The sequence below is a fragment of the Nilaparvata lugens genome, chromosome X, assembly GCF_014356525.2.
Source record: "Nilaparvata lugens isolate BPH chromosome X, ASM1435652v1, whole genome shotgun sequence".
In the NCBI taxonomy this organism is placed as follows: Eukaryota; Metazoa; Arthropoda; class Insecta; order Hemiptera; family Delphacidae; genus Nilaparvata; species Nilaparvata lugens.
This window is the reverse complement of record NC_052518.1, coordinates 99,800,974-99,816,790: the sequence shown is the minus strand read 5'-3', so window position 1 is coordinate 99,816,790 and position 15,817 is coordinate 99,800,974. Positions and strand designations below refer to the sequence as shown.

The window sequence follows — 15,817 nt, the reverse complement described above, 5'->3', positions numbered from 1 at the left end:
AAATCCATTGGGTCCATTTTGGGTCCATTGATAGTAAGCCATAATAACTTCATCTGTATAACAATAGCTTCACAATTTTTATAATCAGACTTTCAAAACTGATAAAGATCCCAGACTTGCCAGAATCCAGAATTAGTCACTAAGAGAAAAACTGCGCGGGTTGCAGTATAAGGCTTGCAATTAAGTTGCAGTTAAGGCTTAGCACTTGAAATGAGAACTTCAGTACAAGTAAATATGTAGTAATTCGCTTTATCAATCTCCATTTGCATTTTTATTGAAAATTATTATGACGGCGCCACACTCTTGTCAAGTGCGTACAAATAACGACGAGCGCAAGAGTGTGGATGGCTACTATGCCATCGCTCGCCCTCACTTGCTTTCGCTGTTATTTTGTCGAGCTGATGCGAGTGAAGAGCTGAGTATTCACAAATATATTTCATCCACACTCTCGTCAACCATTCCGTGCTTGCGGCAAGTGACTCGGCAAGAGTGTGATCTAGGCATAACAGTTTTATATGATAGGACAAACATAAGATAGGAGAAGGTTTATTTCATAAGCTATTTCACATGTTGAATGAAAAAGACTTAGAAATTGTCAAAAATTACAGATTTATTGATACTTAGAAAGACCGGTTTCGGTTGTAAAACCATTGTCAATCTCTGATAAACTCATTCTAATAAAAAAGAGTTTATCAGAGATTGACAATTGTGTAATAACCGAAACCGGTCTTTCTAAGTATCAATAAATCTGTGGTTTTTGACAATTTCTTAGTATTTTTCATTTAATATGAATAATTGCCACAATATCAACTTCTCAACTACACAAAAACTATTTCACATGAATATATTTGCGGTGATGAAAATTAATTTTATCACAGAAAATATTGATCATGCTTATGTTTATAATATTCTATTTATTTCAAGTACCGTATACATAATTGAATAGACTTAAAAAGTTGTCAAAAATCCACTTTAATTGAATAAAAATTAATATTTTACAGGAGCATGCTTTCGTGTGTGCTCACACATCATCACTCACGAAAGCATGCTCCTGTAAAATATTAATTTTTATTCAATTAAAGTGGATTTTTGACAACGTTTTAAGTCTATTCAATTATGGAAAAGTTCCACAACATCAACATTCACGCTACAAACTTAATTACCGTATACATAGTTTTTGAATTCTATTATATCTTTACAACGAAATAGATAATCTCAAGTACAATTTTGAAATGTTTCATCAATTCATAACTTCAATACATTCCAAAAGAGTACTTAATAATTTCCATTTCATTCTAAAAATATTGTAGTAGCCCATTAACCCTTCAATACATTCCAGAAGGGTACTTAATAGTTTCCATTTAATTCTAAAAATATTATAATAGCCCATTAACTCTTCAATACATTCCAAAAGGTTACTTAATAATTTCCATTTCATTTCAACAATTATTGTAGAAGCCCCTTTAAGGGAGAGTAAACAACCATCCGCTTTGCGCATCCTAGTTCTAGATACAGTAGTTCTAGAACTATCCTAGAACCCTAGTTCTATTTTTAGCTATGTAGAACTACAATGGTACAGTAAAAACAACACTCTGAGAAAAATTCATGTCTGATCGGAATGAATGATTGTAAATTGATTGCCTTCAGGATTACCAGAACCACCTGTTGATATTCAAGTAGAGCCAGGTCCACAAGATGGGACTCTGCTAGTCACGTGGCAGCCCGCTTCCAGCCCCGCTAACCCCGCATTGGTCACTGGCTATGCCGTTTATGCGGATGGCAAAAAAGTCACCGATGTTGACAGCCCTACAGGTAAACTCAATCATCTTCCTCTTCTTACACATTAAGCTTCGGTTGACGTGTGAGGTTCTTTGAAACATTGGATCCTTGAATGCGTCCGTCATGCTATTATGAAAGTAGATATTATGATAAAAAAATCTGGTGTGGTACACTCACACAACTTTTCCTTGCTCATTGATCTATAAGCCTCATTCTTAAACGAGGATAATTTAGGGGAATAACATTATGCCGATTGGCGGCTAAATAACTACGATTATACTATTGTTATTGTGTTCAGAGTACATTTTCCTTTGTTTGAATTATGAAATTTCAGGATTTTTTGAAAGTTGTCAAAACAGACAGCTGTTCGACAAATAAAATATCGACATGTGTTCTTTTGAATAAACTGCTCTACCTACCTACCTCACGCACGAGAAAGAGGTTACAAAGTAAATTTCTTAGGGATGGGGTGGACCCCCTGTTAGTTTCTCAGGGAGGAGACTCATTCCAGTAAATAGAGCTGATATATAACTATACAGGGTATGAATTTGAAAAAAATCGGTCAAGTCTTTTTCGAGAAAATCGTGATAGAAATTTAACAAAATTCATTCTTCTCAGGAATATTATGGAGCTCCTGCAATTTTCCCAGAAATGAGACTTATGTCAGTTGATAGGGCTTATAAATAGCTATCTATGGTATAAATTTGAAGAAAATCGTTAGAGACGTTTTCGAGAAAACCGTGAAAAACATGGTTTTTTAGTAATTATCCGCCATTTTTCTCAAGAATATTACGGAGCTCCTGCAATTTTTCCAGAAATGAGACTCATGTCAGTTCATAGGGCTTATGAATAGCTATCCATGGTATAAATTTGAAGAAAATCGTTAGAGCCGTTTTCGAGAAAAACGTGAAAAACATGGTTTTTTAGTAATTATCCGCCATTTTTTCCGCCATCTTGAATTGAATTTTATTGAATTTCTTATTGTCGGATCCTCATGGTATAAGGACCTAAAGTTTAAAATGTCAAGTCAATCGGTTAATTAGGAATGGAGTTGTCGTGTTCACAGACATACACACACTTATACACACACACACACACCCATACACACACAGACCAACACCCAAAAATCATGTTTTTGGACTCAGGGGACCTTGAAACGTATAGAAAACATGAAATTAGGGTACCTTAATTTTTTTGGGAAAGCAATACTTTCCTTACCTATGGTAATAGGGCAAGGAAAGTAAAAAATATAGCATAAGAAGTTATCTCATGGTATGAGGCTTTCATGCTTCAAATTACAATGTTCGGTACACTTTTTTATTATCTAAATTGGATAATCTTTTTCAATATAATTGTTAAGATCATTATAAGAGTGAGAAAAAGTGGCAACTGAAATTTTTAAGTGGTTCAATAAACGAGTTATGGGTTGTTGAAGGGCTACACTCCGTTCTCTTTCCAGATCATAAACGGTTTCGACTATATTAACAGAACTTCTATAGAAAATTCAAAAAAATGTTTCTTTCCAAACTAAAACATTTTATTCCCCACATTGTTCATTAATAAAAAAGTCTCATTTTTGTAAAAGTCTATAACTTGTTTATTTTGGCATAAATTGCGAAAAAACGCATATTAGAACAAAGCAAATGATATACTAAATGTATTAAAAAAAAACTCTAATGGAAAATTCGAAACCGTTTATGATCTGGAAAGAAAACGGAGTTCAACAAAACTTGAACAACCCATAGCTCGCTTATTAGACCACATAAAAATTTCAGTTGCCACTTTTTCTCACTCTTTTATTGATCTTAACAATTATATTGAAAAAGATTATCCAATTTAAATAAAAATAAAAATGTATACCGAACAGCCATAACTCAATCCGATAATCCTAGTAGTTGTTTTTCGTGAAGCTATGTGATGCTGGATCTCATATTGTGCCGTTTTTACACTCTCACCCCAGTAATAATAGACAATAGCATAGCCACCTCTAATACAAGGCCCCGGCCTTCGGTATTGCAACGTCGCAGTGTGGTAGGTCTAGAATCTAATACATGTTTGGTGAATAAGATCAGCTGGTATTTTAAAAAATCTTTTCCACCAATCATGTATTAGATTTTAGGCCTACCACACTACGACGTTGCAATATCGTAGGCCGGGACCTTGTATTAGAGGTAGCTATGACAATAATCAGCAGTAATCGGCTTGAGTTAACAAGAAACGGCTTGAAACTTGGAACATAAATGACATATGCCATGGGATATCTTCTTAAGATTTCTTTTCTCTGTGATATTGTTTATCTTCTTCTTTCTGATTTGGATCATTCTCTTGTCTTAAAATTATTAATTTGTACTTTTTTTGAATTGTTATCATGTAACACAGAGTTGAGTGTAAGAGAGAGCTGACTGCGCCTAACTTCGCTCTCTATGAAAAGTAGAGGCAGTCATCCTATTATATCAAGCAGGAAATTTATGTATGTTTGTATATCAGTACGTCTGTTTATATGTCCGATGGAACTCGAAAACGGCTTCAACAAATTTGATAGATTACAGTAGCATCGTGATTAAAAAATTCTCTTCGAACAGGTCTCATCACTAGGATAACTCGCTGACGTTCCTTAATTGAGTTTGTTGTATAGTAGGTTCGTAATACAAGCACTCTCTTTTGGTACGGGTCTCACCTCTGAAATCTCACTGAAACCCCTTGAAAAAGGATTAATATTCATCCTTTGAGTAGCAGCTGATCGAAAGTAAATTTTCCATCGTCTATTGAAACCGGAACAGAAATAATGTGAGCAAGTGAAAAAAGATTGTAACAGTTTTCGAGCTAATGTTCAAGAAAAAGATTTGAATCGTCTGTTGAAGAATAAACAGAGATAGTGTGAGTGAGTTGAAGAAGATTTTAACAGTTGTTGGGTCCTACCGATTGAGAGAATTTTTATTCTCTCAAAATAATTTTAATTTTTTTTAAATTTACAACAGAATCGTCTTTTGTAAACGAGACAGAGAAAATGTGAGCGGGTGGAAATAGATAAAAACTGTTCAGTTACCAGATTTGGCAATTTTATTCAAAAACATTGCATGATTCGATTAATATTTGAGAGAATATGTATAGAGAGCAACCGGGTTATAGAAATGCGTCGTAAATTTGAATATTGATCATAAAAAACTTACTACAGTTGTTGAGAGTACTGTTCATAGTAGATTATTGCAATGTGACTAAGTTCTTCAGTTTCTGTAGAGTTTGTATCAGTTTCTTTTTGTATTTTTGATTAAAATTAGCTAGATTTTTTTCAATACTGGAAATTCTTGATGAACTCAAAAAATGCACGGAGCACAATGTTTGTGGCAGTGCAGAGTGTTCAATAATAGTGACTTCTTTGGAAAAGTCTTGGTCCGAACAGAAGTCATCTTCAGTGATCGGTCAGCTATTCCTTCAGATACAGAGTCACCTCCATAATTTCTGTTAGGCAAGCTTCACACGCATTCGGTTTCATTCGGTTCGGTTCGATTCGTTACCGAAAACGAATGAGGCTTGCATACATGTCAGGTTTTAATTCGTACGGTTCTAAATATGTATTTTCTTATTTTCTTCTCAAACACATGTGTGTTTGGATTTTCACAGTTCATGCTGGTATATTTAAATATAACAGCTGGTGTTAAATTGTAAGATGTTATTTCATGAACAACAAAATTTTAAAGTTGATTAAAAATTGTGAATTATTTGAATAGTTTCTTTTTGATGATGTTAATTTTGGATGTTCAGAGAGATTTTTTTTCAATTGAAAATTTGTTCCTTGTTTTGACACATGGTATATAAACTTCATCTCTTCTCATCATTGATGGAATAATGTAATATTCGTGGAAAAATTAAAAAAATAAATAAATATAAATTCTCCCTGAGTTTTAATTTATAACTTTCATATTTTTTTAGCAAACTATTCATTGAGAAAAAAATGTTCCTGTGAAGTAACAGAAATGAATTGACCAAATGATTTTGACTTGGAAAATTTTGAAAAAAAATGGATAATCACGATATCAGGTTAAAATAAAAACAAAGGAGGCAAGCGTGTGTAAAAGACTTTGTTTTTTCCTGTTTCCCTAGCAACGAATTCGAATATGATGAAACCTATTCGTGTCGAGGGGGCGTTCGGTGCTATGCGGTTGCTATTCGGTACCGAATTCAAACCGAATCATCGTTTCACACTTATCGGAATTTGCCGAAAACGAACCGAACCGAAAGTTTGTGAAAGTAGCCTCTCGCTAGCAACGAATTGAAACCTGATGGAATTTATTAGAGTCAAGTGGGCGTTCGGTTCTATGCGGTTTCTATTCGGTACCGAATTCAAACCGAATTACCGTTTCACACTTATCGGAATTTGCCGAAAACGAAACGAACCGAATGAGTGTGAAACTAGCCTTAGAGAAATTTGAAGATTAATAAATCGTATAAATGATCAAAAAATAGAGTTCAATTATGTGTGCAAACTTCTCATTGGATAATGTTAGTCATAATCAAATAATATTGATCGATAAAAACAAATCATAAATAGGAATTAATTTGTTGAATATTTATTTCTATAATGTTTCTTGAATGGCATTTACCATTTCTCTAGCTCTCATTATTTCTTGTCTTTGAAGATTAATAAATCGTATAAACTATCAAAAAATAGAGTTCATGTGTGCCAACTTCTCATTGAATGATGTCAGTCATAATCAGATAGTATAGATTGATGGAAACAAATCATAAATAGTAGTTAATCAGTTAAATTTTCATTTTTAAGATGTTGCTTGAATGGCGTGTCTGATTTCTCTAGTTCTCATTATTTATTTTATTTCTGCCCAGGTGATCACGCTCTCATCGATATAAACAAACTTCTCAGTCTGAACCCGAAGCACGTTACTGTTCGCACGAAATCCAGAGATAACCAATCATCGGACAGTCTTCCAACTCCGATTCCTTCGAATGTTCTCAAAGGAAAACATTCAAGCAGTAATAAGGTGATTAGAACATTCTAATTCTCTCTCAATAAATTGTTATTAATACTTCATAAAGATGCATGTGCTCTTTTGCGCCACAAACACCCTCATTCAACTTTACATCAGCTAATGTTCAGTTTATCAAATCTGTATTATTTTGTTAAGCAGCAGTAAGATACAGATATAATAAGCATAGTACATGTCACTTTCCATCAGCTGATGTTGAGCTTATTATATCTAGTTATACAAATTTCTTATCAAGTGGACTGTAATTTTATTCGATTTAATAATTAATATATTCTGGCCGAAAAAGACTAATGAATCCATTCATGATGCAATGAAAATCTCTGTTATTAAAACTTACTCCGGCTGATGATCTACACTGTAAGTCAGAGTGATTTTTACCTATAGTTTTGGGTGGTAAAAAGGTAAAGGAAAGAATTAAGGAATAGAGAAATGTAAATAAATCACTTGACCTCTGATGATTTATGATGTAGCCAGGTACTGCAGAGAGTTGTTGAATCATGAATGGGATTCTGCTTCTCAATTTTACTATCAATTCACTACCACTTTCAATATAAAAAATACTCTTATTCTCACATGTACTTTAAAACAAATTATCACTCCCTTCGATCGGAGACACAAAATTACAATAATTAATTTCCAATAGAAATACAAACAAATCAACGAACGAGTCGAACTGTCCTGTCAACGGAGGCAGCTATGCGAACCAACTGAACTTGAAAACTACAAAACAAACAATTACACACTAGAGTGTGCCAATAGACGGGGGAGATTGAAGCTAACTACAAGCGCCAAACTCCAAAATATTCAAACGGCGTCAACAATATCTGTATTTATTAAGTAACCATAGTATACATATACAGTGTGAGTCATATATATGGGAACCCTTCAATAAATTGGAGACTGTTGTAGATATGTGATACTGTAACTTTCAGGAGAAGTTATTGGTCGAATACTCTACCTTTTGACATACAACTGGATTTTAACCCCTCATAAGAGAGTGACTTAGGGGTTGTAACTCGAATATTTTAAATGTAAACTCACATTGTGTGGTATACCATTTCAAAGGCCTTTTTAAAACAAGAAAGATGACATCGATAAAAATGTTCTATGATCTCTTTTCTGTATAGGGCTACTTGTAATATGAATAGAAAGAAAAATAAAAATCTCAGTACCCTTTTTGAATCATTTTATCATAACATGCTTCAACATTACCATTTTCACCAAATGATGCCATTTTCATTTTTTTGCACTTGAAAATGGCATCAATGTTGAAACATTTTGTGATAAAATAATAATTCAAAAAGGGTACTGAGATTTTTATTTTTCTTTCTTTTCATGTACTATGATACTTGTATCCAAAATGACGACTGAATGAAGTTTTAGTTTTTAAGGAAATGATGAACATTTCGAATGTAAACACCCATTGTTTGGTACATCATTTTGAAGGCATTTTTGAAACAATAAAGATGACATTAATAAAAATGTTTATCTAATAAACATCATCAATCAAACATAATCAATAAAGACATACGTTTATCTAAAATGGCGGTTGATTGAAGTTTTAGTTTCTAAAGAAATAATTGATGAAGTTCAATCAGCCGCCATTTTGGAAAAAAGAATCATAGAACAGTTTTTTCGATGTCATCTTCCTCGTTTTGAAAAGGCCTTTAAAATCATGTATCACACAATGCCTGTTAACATTTAAAATATTCGAGTTACAACCCCTCATTTCCTTAAAAGCTGAAACTTCATTGTATTTTGGATACACGTATCATAGAACATTTTTATTGATGCCATCTTCCCTGTATTAGAAACACCTTTAAAATGATTGTAACACACTATGAGTGTCTACATTCAGATATTCGAGTTACAACCCCTAAGTCACCCCCTTATGAGGGATTGGAATCCAGTTGTACGTCAAAAGGTAGAGTATTTGACCAATAACTTATCCTGGAAGTTACAGTATTATATCTACAACAGTCTCCAAATTATTGAAGGGTTCCCATACATATGACTCACTCTGTATAATAAACATAGTATCAGCTGATGAAAAGCGAAATAAGCGTGATCCTTGGCGCATAAGTCTGAACGCAGCTTTAGTATAATATAAACATAATATCTTCAACTGAATATTTTATAGAAATTTCACGGAAACTTGAACTATGGAAACACCAAATTTGTATTTTCCAGTCATCAGTGATGATTAATTGGAATAATCTATTCAATTTGGTTTTCAACTCATCTAAATTCTAAATTCCCAGTTTATATATATTTTGGACTCAAAATTAGACAAAACTTAGCCTATGAAGTGATAAACATAACCTATTTTTGGTCAATTTCTATCAAAATTTGGGGAAGGAACAGTTGTGGGATTTAAGCCTGTTGTCACTTTCCCAATCATTCATAGATGAGAATGATATTGGGCCATATGAATAAAGTTGAATATTTGCTTATACTTCTACAATATGGAGCATTTGCTTCATTTTCTATGAATAAACGTGAGCAAAACCTTTTGGTCATCTTCATCAAAAAAATAGTAAAAGCTTATACTCAAAACTGTATGAATAAACTAGAGCATTTGATCAACTTTTGAAGCAAATGCTTCGAAAAAGGTGAGTCTAGTCTAGAGCAGCTTATCACCTTTTGCTCATAGTAAAATGGCATCACTAATTCGTATGAGGAAGAGGGAAATATACCAGATACGATCACAACCAATAGTTGAGAACTATAAAACTCTTTTTAGATTCAATCATGATACATCACCATTATCCCTACAAAAGAATAAATACAAAAGATACCTGATATAGAGATAGCCATCACAAAATAGGAAATAGGCATTTAAGAAGATGAGAGTGTTGACGATTATAAGAAGGCTATTGATATTATAAGAATATGCTGAAGATTATTATAGAGATGACATTTTTTCACGCTATTATTTCAAAATTCTAAACTCAACTAACCTAAAACCTTTCTATTTATTCATAAATAGAAAACAGAGCAAACGACGCAAACTCAAGCGGTGCCCTCTACTTGCATATTTAGCGCTTCCGTGAGCTATAAAAACAAAGTAAGGCTACAAAAGCGAATCAGCTGATTAAAAATCTTTAAAATACGTGAGCATTTGCTCCAGAGTTCAGGAGCATAAGGTAAAGCTTATTCATATAAAAATGAGCAAATGCTTTTGCTTCTACCTTTTGCTCATGAGCAAAACCTTAATATGCTCCATGCTCTTGCTCATGAGCATTTGCTCTGGTTTTATTCATATGGGCCATTGTATCTATCAATCTATGATTATTTTATAATATGATTATTTAACCAAATTTTGGCAATAGCTAGAACTAGAATTATAGGAATTGGAATATCAGCAATTGTTAGCTCTTTAAATCAACCCAATATATGTCCTGTACACAACATTTATTTATACATTTATTTCTCAGCTAATGGGCATTAATAAAATCTATTTTTGAATGTTCCTCAGGAAGAGGATAGGCGTATGAGATACGGCTCGTTTGTTCCGTCACATATGAGATCATCGCACCATCAACGCACCGGACAAGTGATCATTGAGACAGAAGAAAACCTCAGCGACAAGGAGATCTACCCATCAAACCACATGAGTATACCTGCTATTGGTACTTTTATTATATTCTTACATGAAACATTGCTTATGAAAATCTTTTTCACTGAAAAACTCACAATGTTTGGGTATGTCCAAAACACTCCTGCCAAAGTTTCACGATTTATCGTCTATTAATATTTGAGCTTTTTATGATTTATTGTGGAAAGTTTACAGTGTGGTACATTGAATGTCATGCCAACCAAATAACTCTATTTGTCTGAGACTGGAGAGTGATGGAAAGTTGCTTTGGGAAATTTTCATTGAAAAATGGGGAGATTCATTTATCCTACCATAATCGATCAAAAAACGAGGAAGCTGGAACCAGATTTAAAATAATAATATTAATATTTTCTCAAATTTGAAATTTAGATCTATTATTTATTATATTCATTCAAATGGCTTTTATCGGCAGAGAGATCCTTTTGGCTGTTCTACCTTGCCGTATTACTCAATGTCATTTCCTATTTACACTCAAGTTTATAGGTTATATATCGGGTTCTTCGTGTTTTCCCACTAAAAATTTGCACTTCACTTCCTGAGTTTCCATTATAATAATTGTAAAGAAACTCATGATGGAGGGACTAAAAGTATTTCGAACCCTCGTTCATCTTCAACAGTGATCACTTATAGTACCAAATTTCTCAATTAGAAATATTTAAAATTCAAATCACTGAATATTTAATTGAAGAGAAGGAATCCTGTCATAATCAAATCAATTTTTTCTTTTTCACACAATATACATGAATATGAAAAATTATAATAGTTATGAAGAAACTATGGAGGGGATTCAACGTAATGTAAGTCCTCGTTCATCTTCAACAGTGATCTCTTATAGTAACAAATTTCTCAATTGGAAATATTTAAAATTCAAATCACTGAATCTTTAATTGGAGAAAGGGAATCCTGTCATAATCGAATCACTTTTTCATTTCCACACAATATACATGTGTGTATACACTATACAATATACATGATATAGTTTATAATACGAATTAATATTAACTATTCAAAAAAATGAAAAACGGAAATTACCACGAGCAAAAGTATAACTTGCTCGCTGGTGGGAGTCTAATACTAAATTTGAAATTATTAAATACTAACAGAATTAAAAAGGAAATGCAAATGATAATGATTCACTTCTAGAGCCATTCAAGAAATGTTCATGAAACTGGAAGTGATAAATTCACACGTATTATCAGAATTGATATTGAAAAAGATTGAATCCGAAACGTATAAAATTCTCTATTTATTCTATTCATTATTTTTAACTTCATGGAACAGCCATATTGGTATAGAATTTTGGTTCCTCTTTCAGTTTTCTCGAAATATCTCACGCACTATTAATCGCCGTTCGTAGAAACTGTTCAGTATTTTAGTAAAGGAAATTATTCATTAAAATTGGAGATGTTTTCCCTATGAATAGTACACAAGTTACTTCTAATTGGAAAAGTATTGTAACTTTTTTCAAGTTTTCAATTTGCATTATTTTTCTTGATACGTTATGTCCTATAACTGGTTCCTGTTGCATCTGACAAAATACCACTGTACATGGATTATACAGCTGTTTGAAAGCTTTAATTTAGAACCAGATTTAATACTCAAGTTCTGAAGAATCGTGAGAAAATTGAGTTAAAAATGGAAGCTTGGAAGTAGCCGATCAAGTATTCTAGAATGCACCAAAAATTAAGGACAAAATACTCCTCAAATATTATTAAATCGGCTTCATTATCAATCAGTCAGTCGAATTCAAATGTATTAGTGAAATTGAACATGGTACGTAATTTTTAAAGCTACATATTTCAGGAGTTCGCATTGACATGGAATAATTCATAACTGACACATGAAATAATCAAACAAGAAAAGATAGAACTGTTCACTTCCAATGAATAAGGGTAACCGTCCACTGGAACCGTATTCAACCGATCCATTCGGCCGTTGGATCGGACGAATCTGCCGGCCGTTAATTCGGCCGAATATGGTCATCCATTGGAACCGTTTACGTCAGTCTAGTTCAGTAATTGGCTGGTTGGCAATTATTGAATTAACTACTATCATAACCACCAAAATTTGCCATAAACAATTATTATATTAAGATTTTGAAAATCGAATTAACAAATATCCACTAAATTAGTTATTCATTACAATACTTTTAGATCCTATTTGTGCAGCAATCTTTGTCCACAGATTCCTTTGAACATCATGACGATGATATCTTTTGCCTCGCATATCTCACAATGGAACATGCTCTTGAACCAGAATTATCAACTTTCCATTATACATAGTTACAACTTTATAAAACAGAACAACATCAAAAAACAAAGAAGACTGTGAAACAATTTTAGGTTAGGAACACTTTGTTGTCTCAGCGCGACTAGATAGTTCGGCCGGATAGAGCCGGAAAATCCCATTCAATTCGGATCGAAAAATTGATCAGCCGTGCACGGCCGTATGAACCTGTTGCAATGGACGAGCATCTATTCTTTTTTGTTGGGGGATCGTTCGGACGAGTTCGGTAGTTTTCGGCCGATGCTAGTTCTGACGAAACAGTTCTAGTGGACAGCCCACCTTATCGCGAAATGAATCCATTATTTCTGATCCATTACGTTGCATGTGTAGAACTTTTAGAAAAAACACACATTCACACAAACATATTTTCTTTAAACATAGACATAGAACATGTATTTAATATAACTGAATATCTCTTATAGTTATCAATTAAAGATCAAACCTCCCTAAAGATGGTAAAGAAAAACAGGAAGTACACAATAATACTCGTATGTTGGAGGTCATGAGGTTTTTGCTCTAGAGAATGGGAGAGAAGGGAAACATTTTATTCCAGCAGCTGTGAATTATTTTGATGAGAAATCATGTCAGTCCACAACCATGAAAAAATAAATGTTCCAATTCTATATGTGAATGAAGCCATAGCCAACTCTTTGTTTCATGAATGGATCGCCTGTAATTATTATCATTTCTGATTTCATCTGGTAGATTATTGTAGAGATTTGAACCAAGAAATATATGCTTATGCTTTTTTCAGGCCCAGTTCATTAATAAAACACACAAACAACAACATATAGACAAACTAATTAATCAAACGTACATATAGGGTTTATAATATTCAACATAGAATATGGCTCGTCGGGCTTTCTTCATTTTTGGTAGGTCAAATGTCAAGCTCTCCCACAGTCCCCTCCAGCCATGACATGACACGCTCATCCGCCAGGTGAATACCCCCGAGTCCCCCTTCATAGGAATACAGTGGGCAGTCTTCCACCAAGTGCTGCATCGTCTGCACATCTCCTCAGGAGCACTGGGGGTCAGTGGCTATGCCCCAAGTAGTCTGTGCTTGAGCACACCTGCCTGCAGATTCAACCTGCACCAAAGTTTCCTCTTCAAGTCCATTCCAGGCAAAGGCACAGATGGGTCTTCCACCAACGTCTTATTCTTAATGTTGACCTGAAACCATTCCTGCCGCCAAAATTCTATAATATCTTGTCTCTCAACTTCTGCCAGTCGGAGATAATGCCTAGACCTCAATCTTTTCAAGGGTAGGATTCAGCATATCATTCATTAGTGGCAGCTCTTGTCTGGAGGATAAGCGGTTCATCAACTGATAAATCCTTTCTTTTCTTCTCAATGCTGGTGGAACAATGTTGCATAGGACAGGCAACCACTCAGTTTCAGTGGGTCTTATGGTACCACTTATTTTCCTTATCGTCTCATTCAGGGTGATGTCTATTTTCTTAGTATGAGTGCTGTGCTCCCATACTGATGTACAGTATTCTGCTGCACTATATACTAGTGCCAGGCTAGATGTTTTCAGAGCCTTCACACTGCATTCCCAGCTTGTACCAGCCAACTTACTTATAATGTTGTTCCTAGTCTTCAGTTTGTTCTTGAGACTCTCAAGATGCTGTCGAAAGGTTAGAGTTCTATCCAGCTTCACTCCCAACTAGCGAGGGGCCTCACAGTGATTTACTCTCTCCTCACAGAAGACAAGATTGAGTTGACGATTAGCTTCTCTGTTATTAAGATGGAATGCCGTGCTCAGTGTCTTAGCTGGATTTGGTCTAAGTTTCCAGTCAGAAAAATACTTCCTCAGAACACTCAGGTCCTTGTTCAGTTCTCTCTCCAACAATTCATATGTTGGTCCCTGGGCTATAAGAGCAATGTCATCTGCATAGATGAACTTACGTGCCCTGGTGTCTCGAATGTTTGCAGTGTAGAGGAAATGTCTGCAGCCAAGAAAGAGGAAACATCTTTGAAGGTAGTAGAATTCGACTTTGGGACTTTCAACATGGATTATTAGTTTATAATTTTGAAGCTTTTTGGATTTTGATTTTCAGCTAGTGAACTTTGTTATGTATTTACAAATGGTGATAAGAAACAGTAAATTGAAAAGTCCAAAGGGTAAATATTTGAGGCAGAACCTTCTAGGTTTGGCTCACACCTAAATCAACAAAAAATTCCAAATAATGTAATCACATAATGTTGTGGTTAGAGAACCACAATAAAATTGATTATGTAATAAACTCTATAGCGGGCGTAAGTTAGGCAACCCGCCATACTCCTATAGGCAAGGCATTCCCTATTATCTTGTATTACTCATATCATGCTTTGCGCTTGGCTGGTGGGGTGGAGCGGGCGTAATTAGTGATAATAATGTGAAATTTTTATTCTGTGTAAGGTTTTGAAGCATCTTAATAGAAAAAAAAGTGAACAACTACAAGACTTAAACTATTTCGGACTATGTGTAACCTTAAATTTGGGCGAGGAATAGCACAAGGTTACGTTATTTTTTCTCTCCCTATCATTTTTCATAATTTACTTGTATGAATCAATAAAGAATACTGAATCAATAATTTATACAACCCGCCATACACCTGTAGTCATCAACTATTATTTTATTATTCCTGGTTTTCTGTGCAAGCCTTCTGAGAAGGATAATAATCAATTATTATTCCCCCTTTCTTACTCCGAGAAAGCAGTGTTTATAACAAGGTTTCTGAGCTTGACCCTGAGAAATGTATTACATCCTGATACTTAATTCCCCTAACAATAACATCAATATTCCTCGATAATAACAAGAACTCCTCGTGAATTTGAATTTGAATTTTTATTCTCAATATCTCCACGTGACCGGTATACAATACAATACAGAATACGATGAGTATATAATACATGATACATAATAAAATAAATACTTTCTGATGTCCAAGTCTTAATAGTTAAAACTACTATTAAGTAGTAATGGTACTACTAATTAGTAATGGTACTAATTTATGTATTTCCAATAAATGAATAATTAAATATATCACATATAGACACATAAAAAGCTATACATGATACAGGAACAGTACATATGGTGAGGTCCACGTTATAATAGCAGTGTTTGATTAGCAATGGTATTGCT

The 15,817-nt window shown here is 34.0% G+C and overlaps 1 protein-coding gene across 1 annotated transcript in view; it reads left to right on the top strand.

The window, feature by feature from the left end:
• LOC111058550 (RIMS-binding protein 2) overlaps positions 1–15,817 on the top strand; it is a 196,712-nt gene that overhangs the window by 128,495 nt on the left and 52,400 nt on the right. The window contains exons 20-22 of the mRNA XM_039442150.1: positions 1,648–1,812; positions 6,622–6,776; positions 10,261–10,414. Coding sequence (XP_039298084.1) covers positions 1,648–1,812; positions 6,622–6,776; positions 10,261–10,414 — 474 coding nt within the window. The remainder of the gene's footprint in view (positions 1–1,647; positions 1,813–6,621; positions 6,777–10,260; positions 10,415–15,817) is intronic.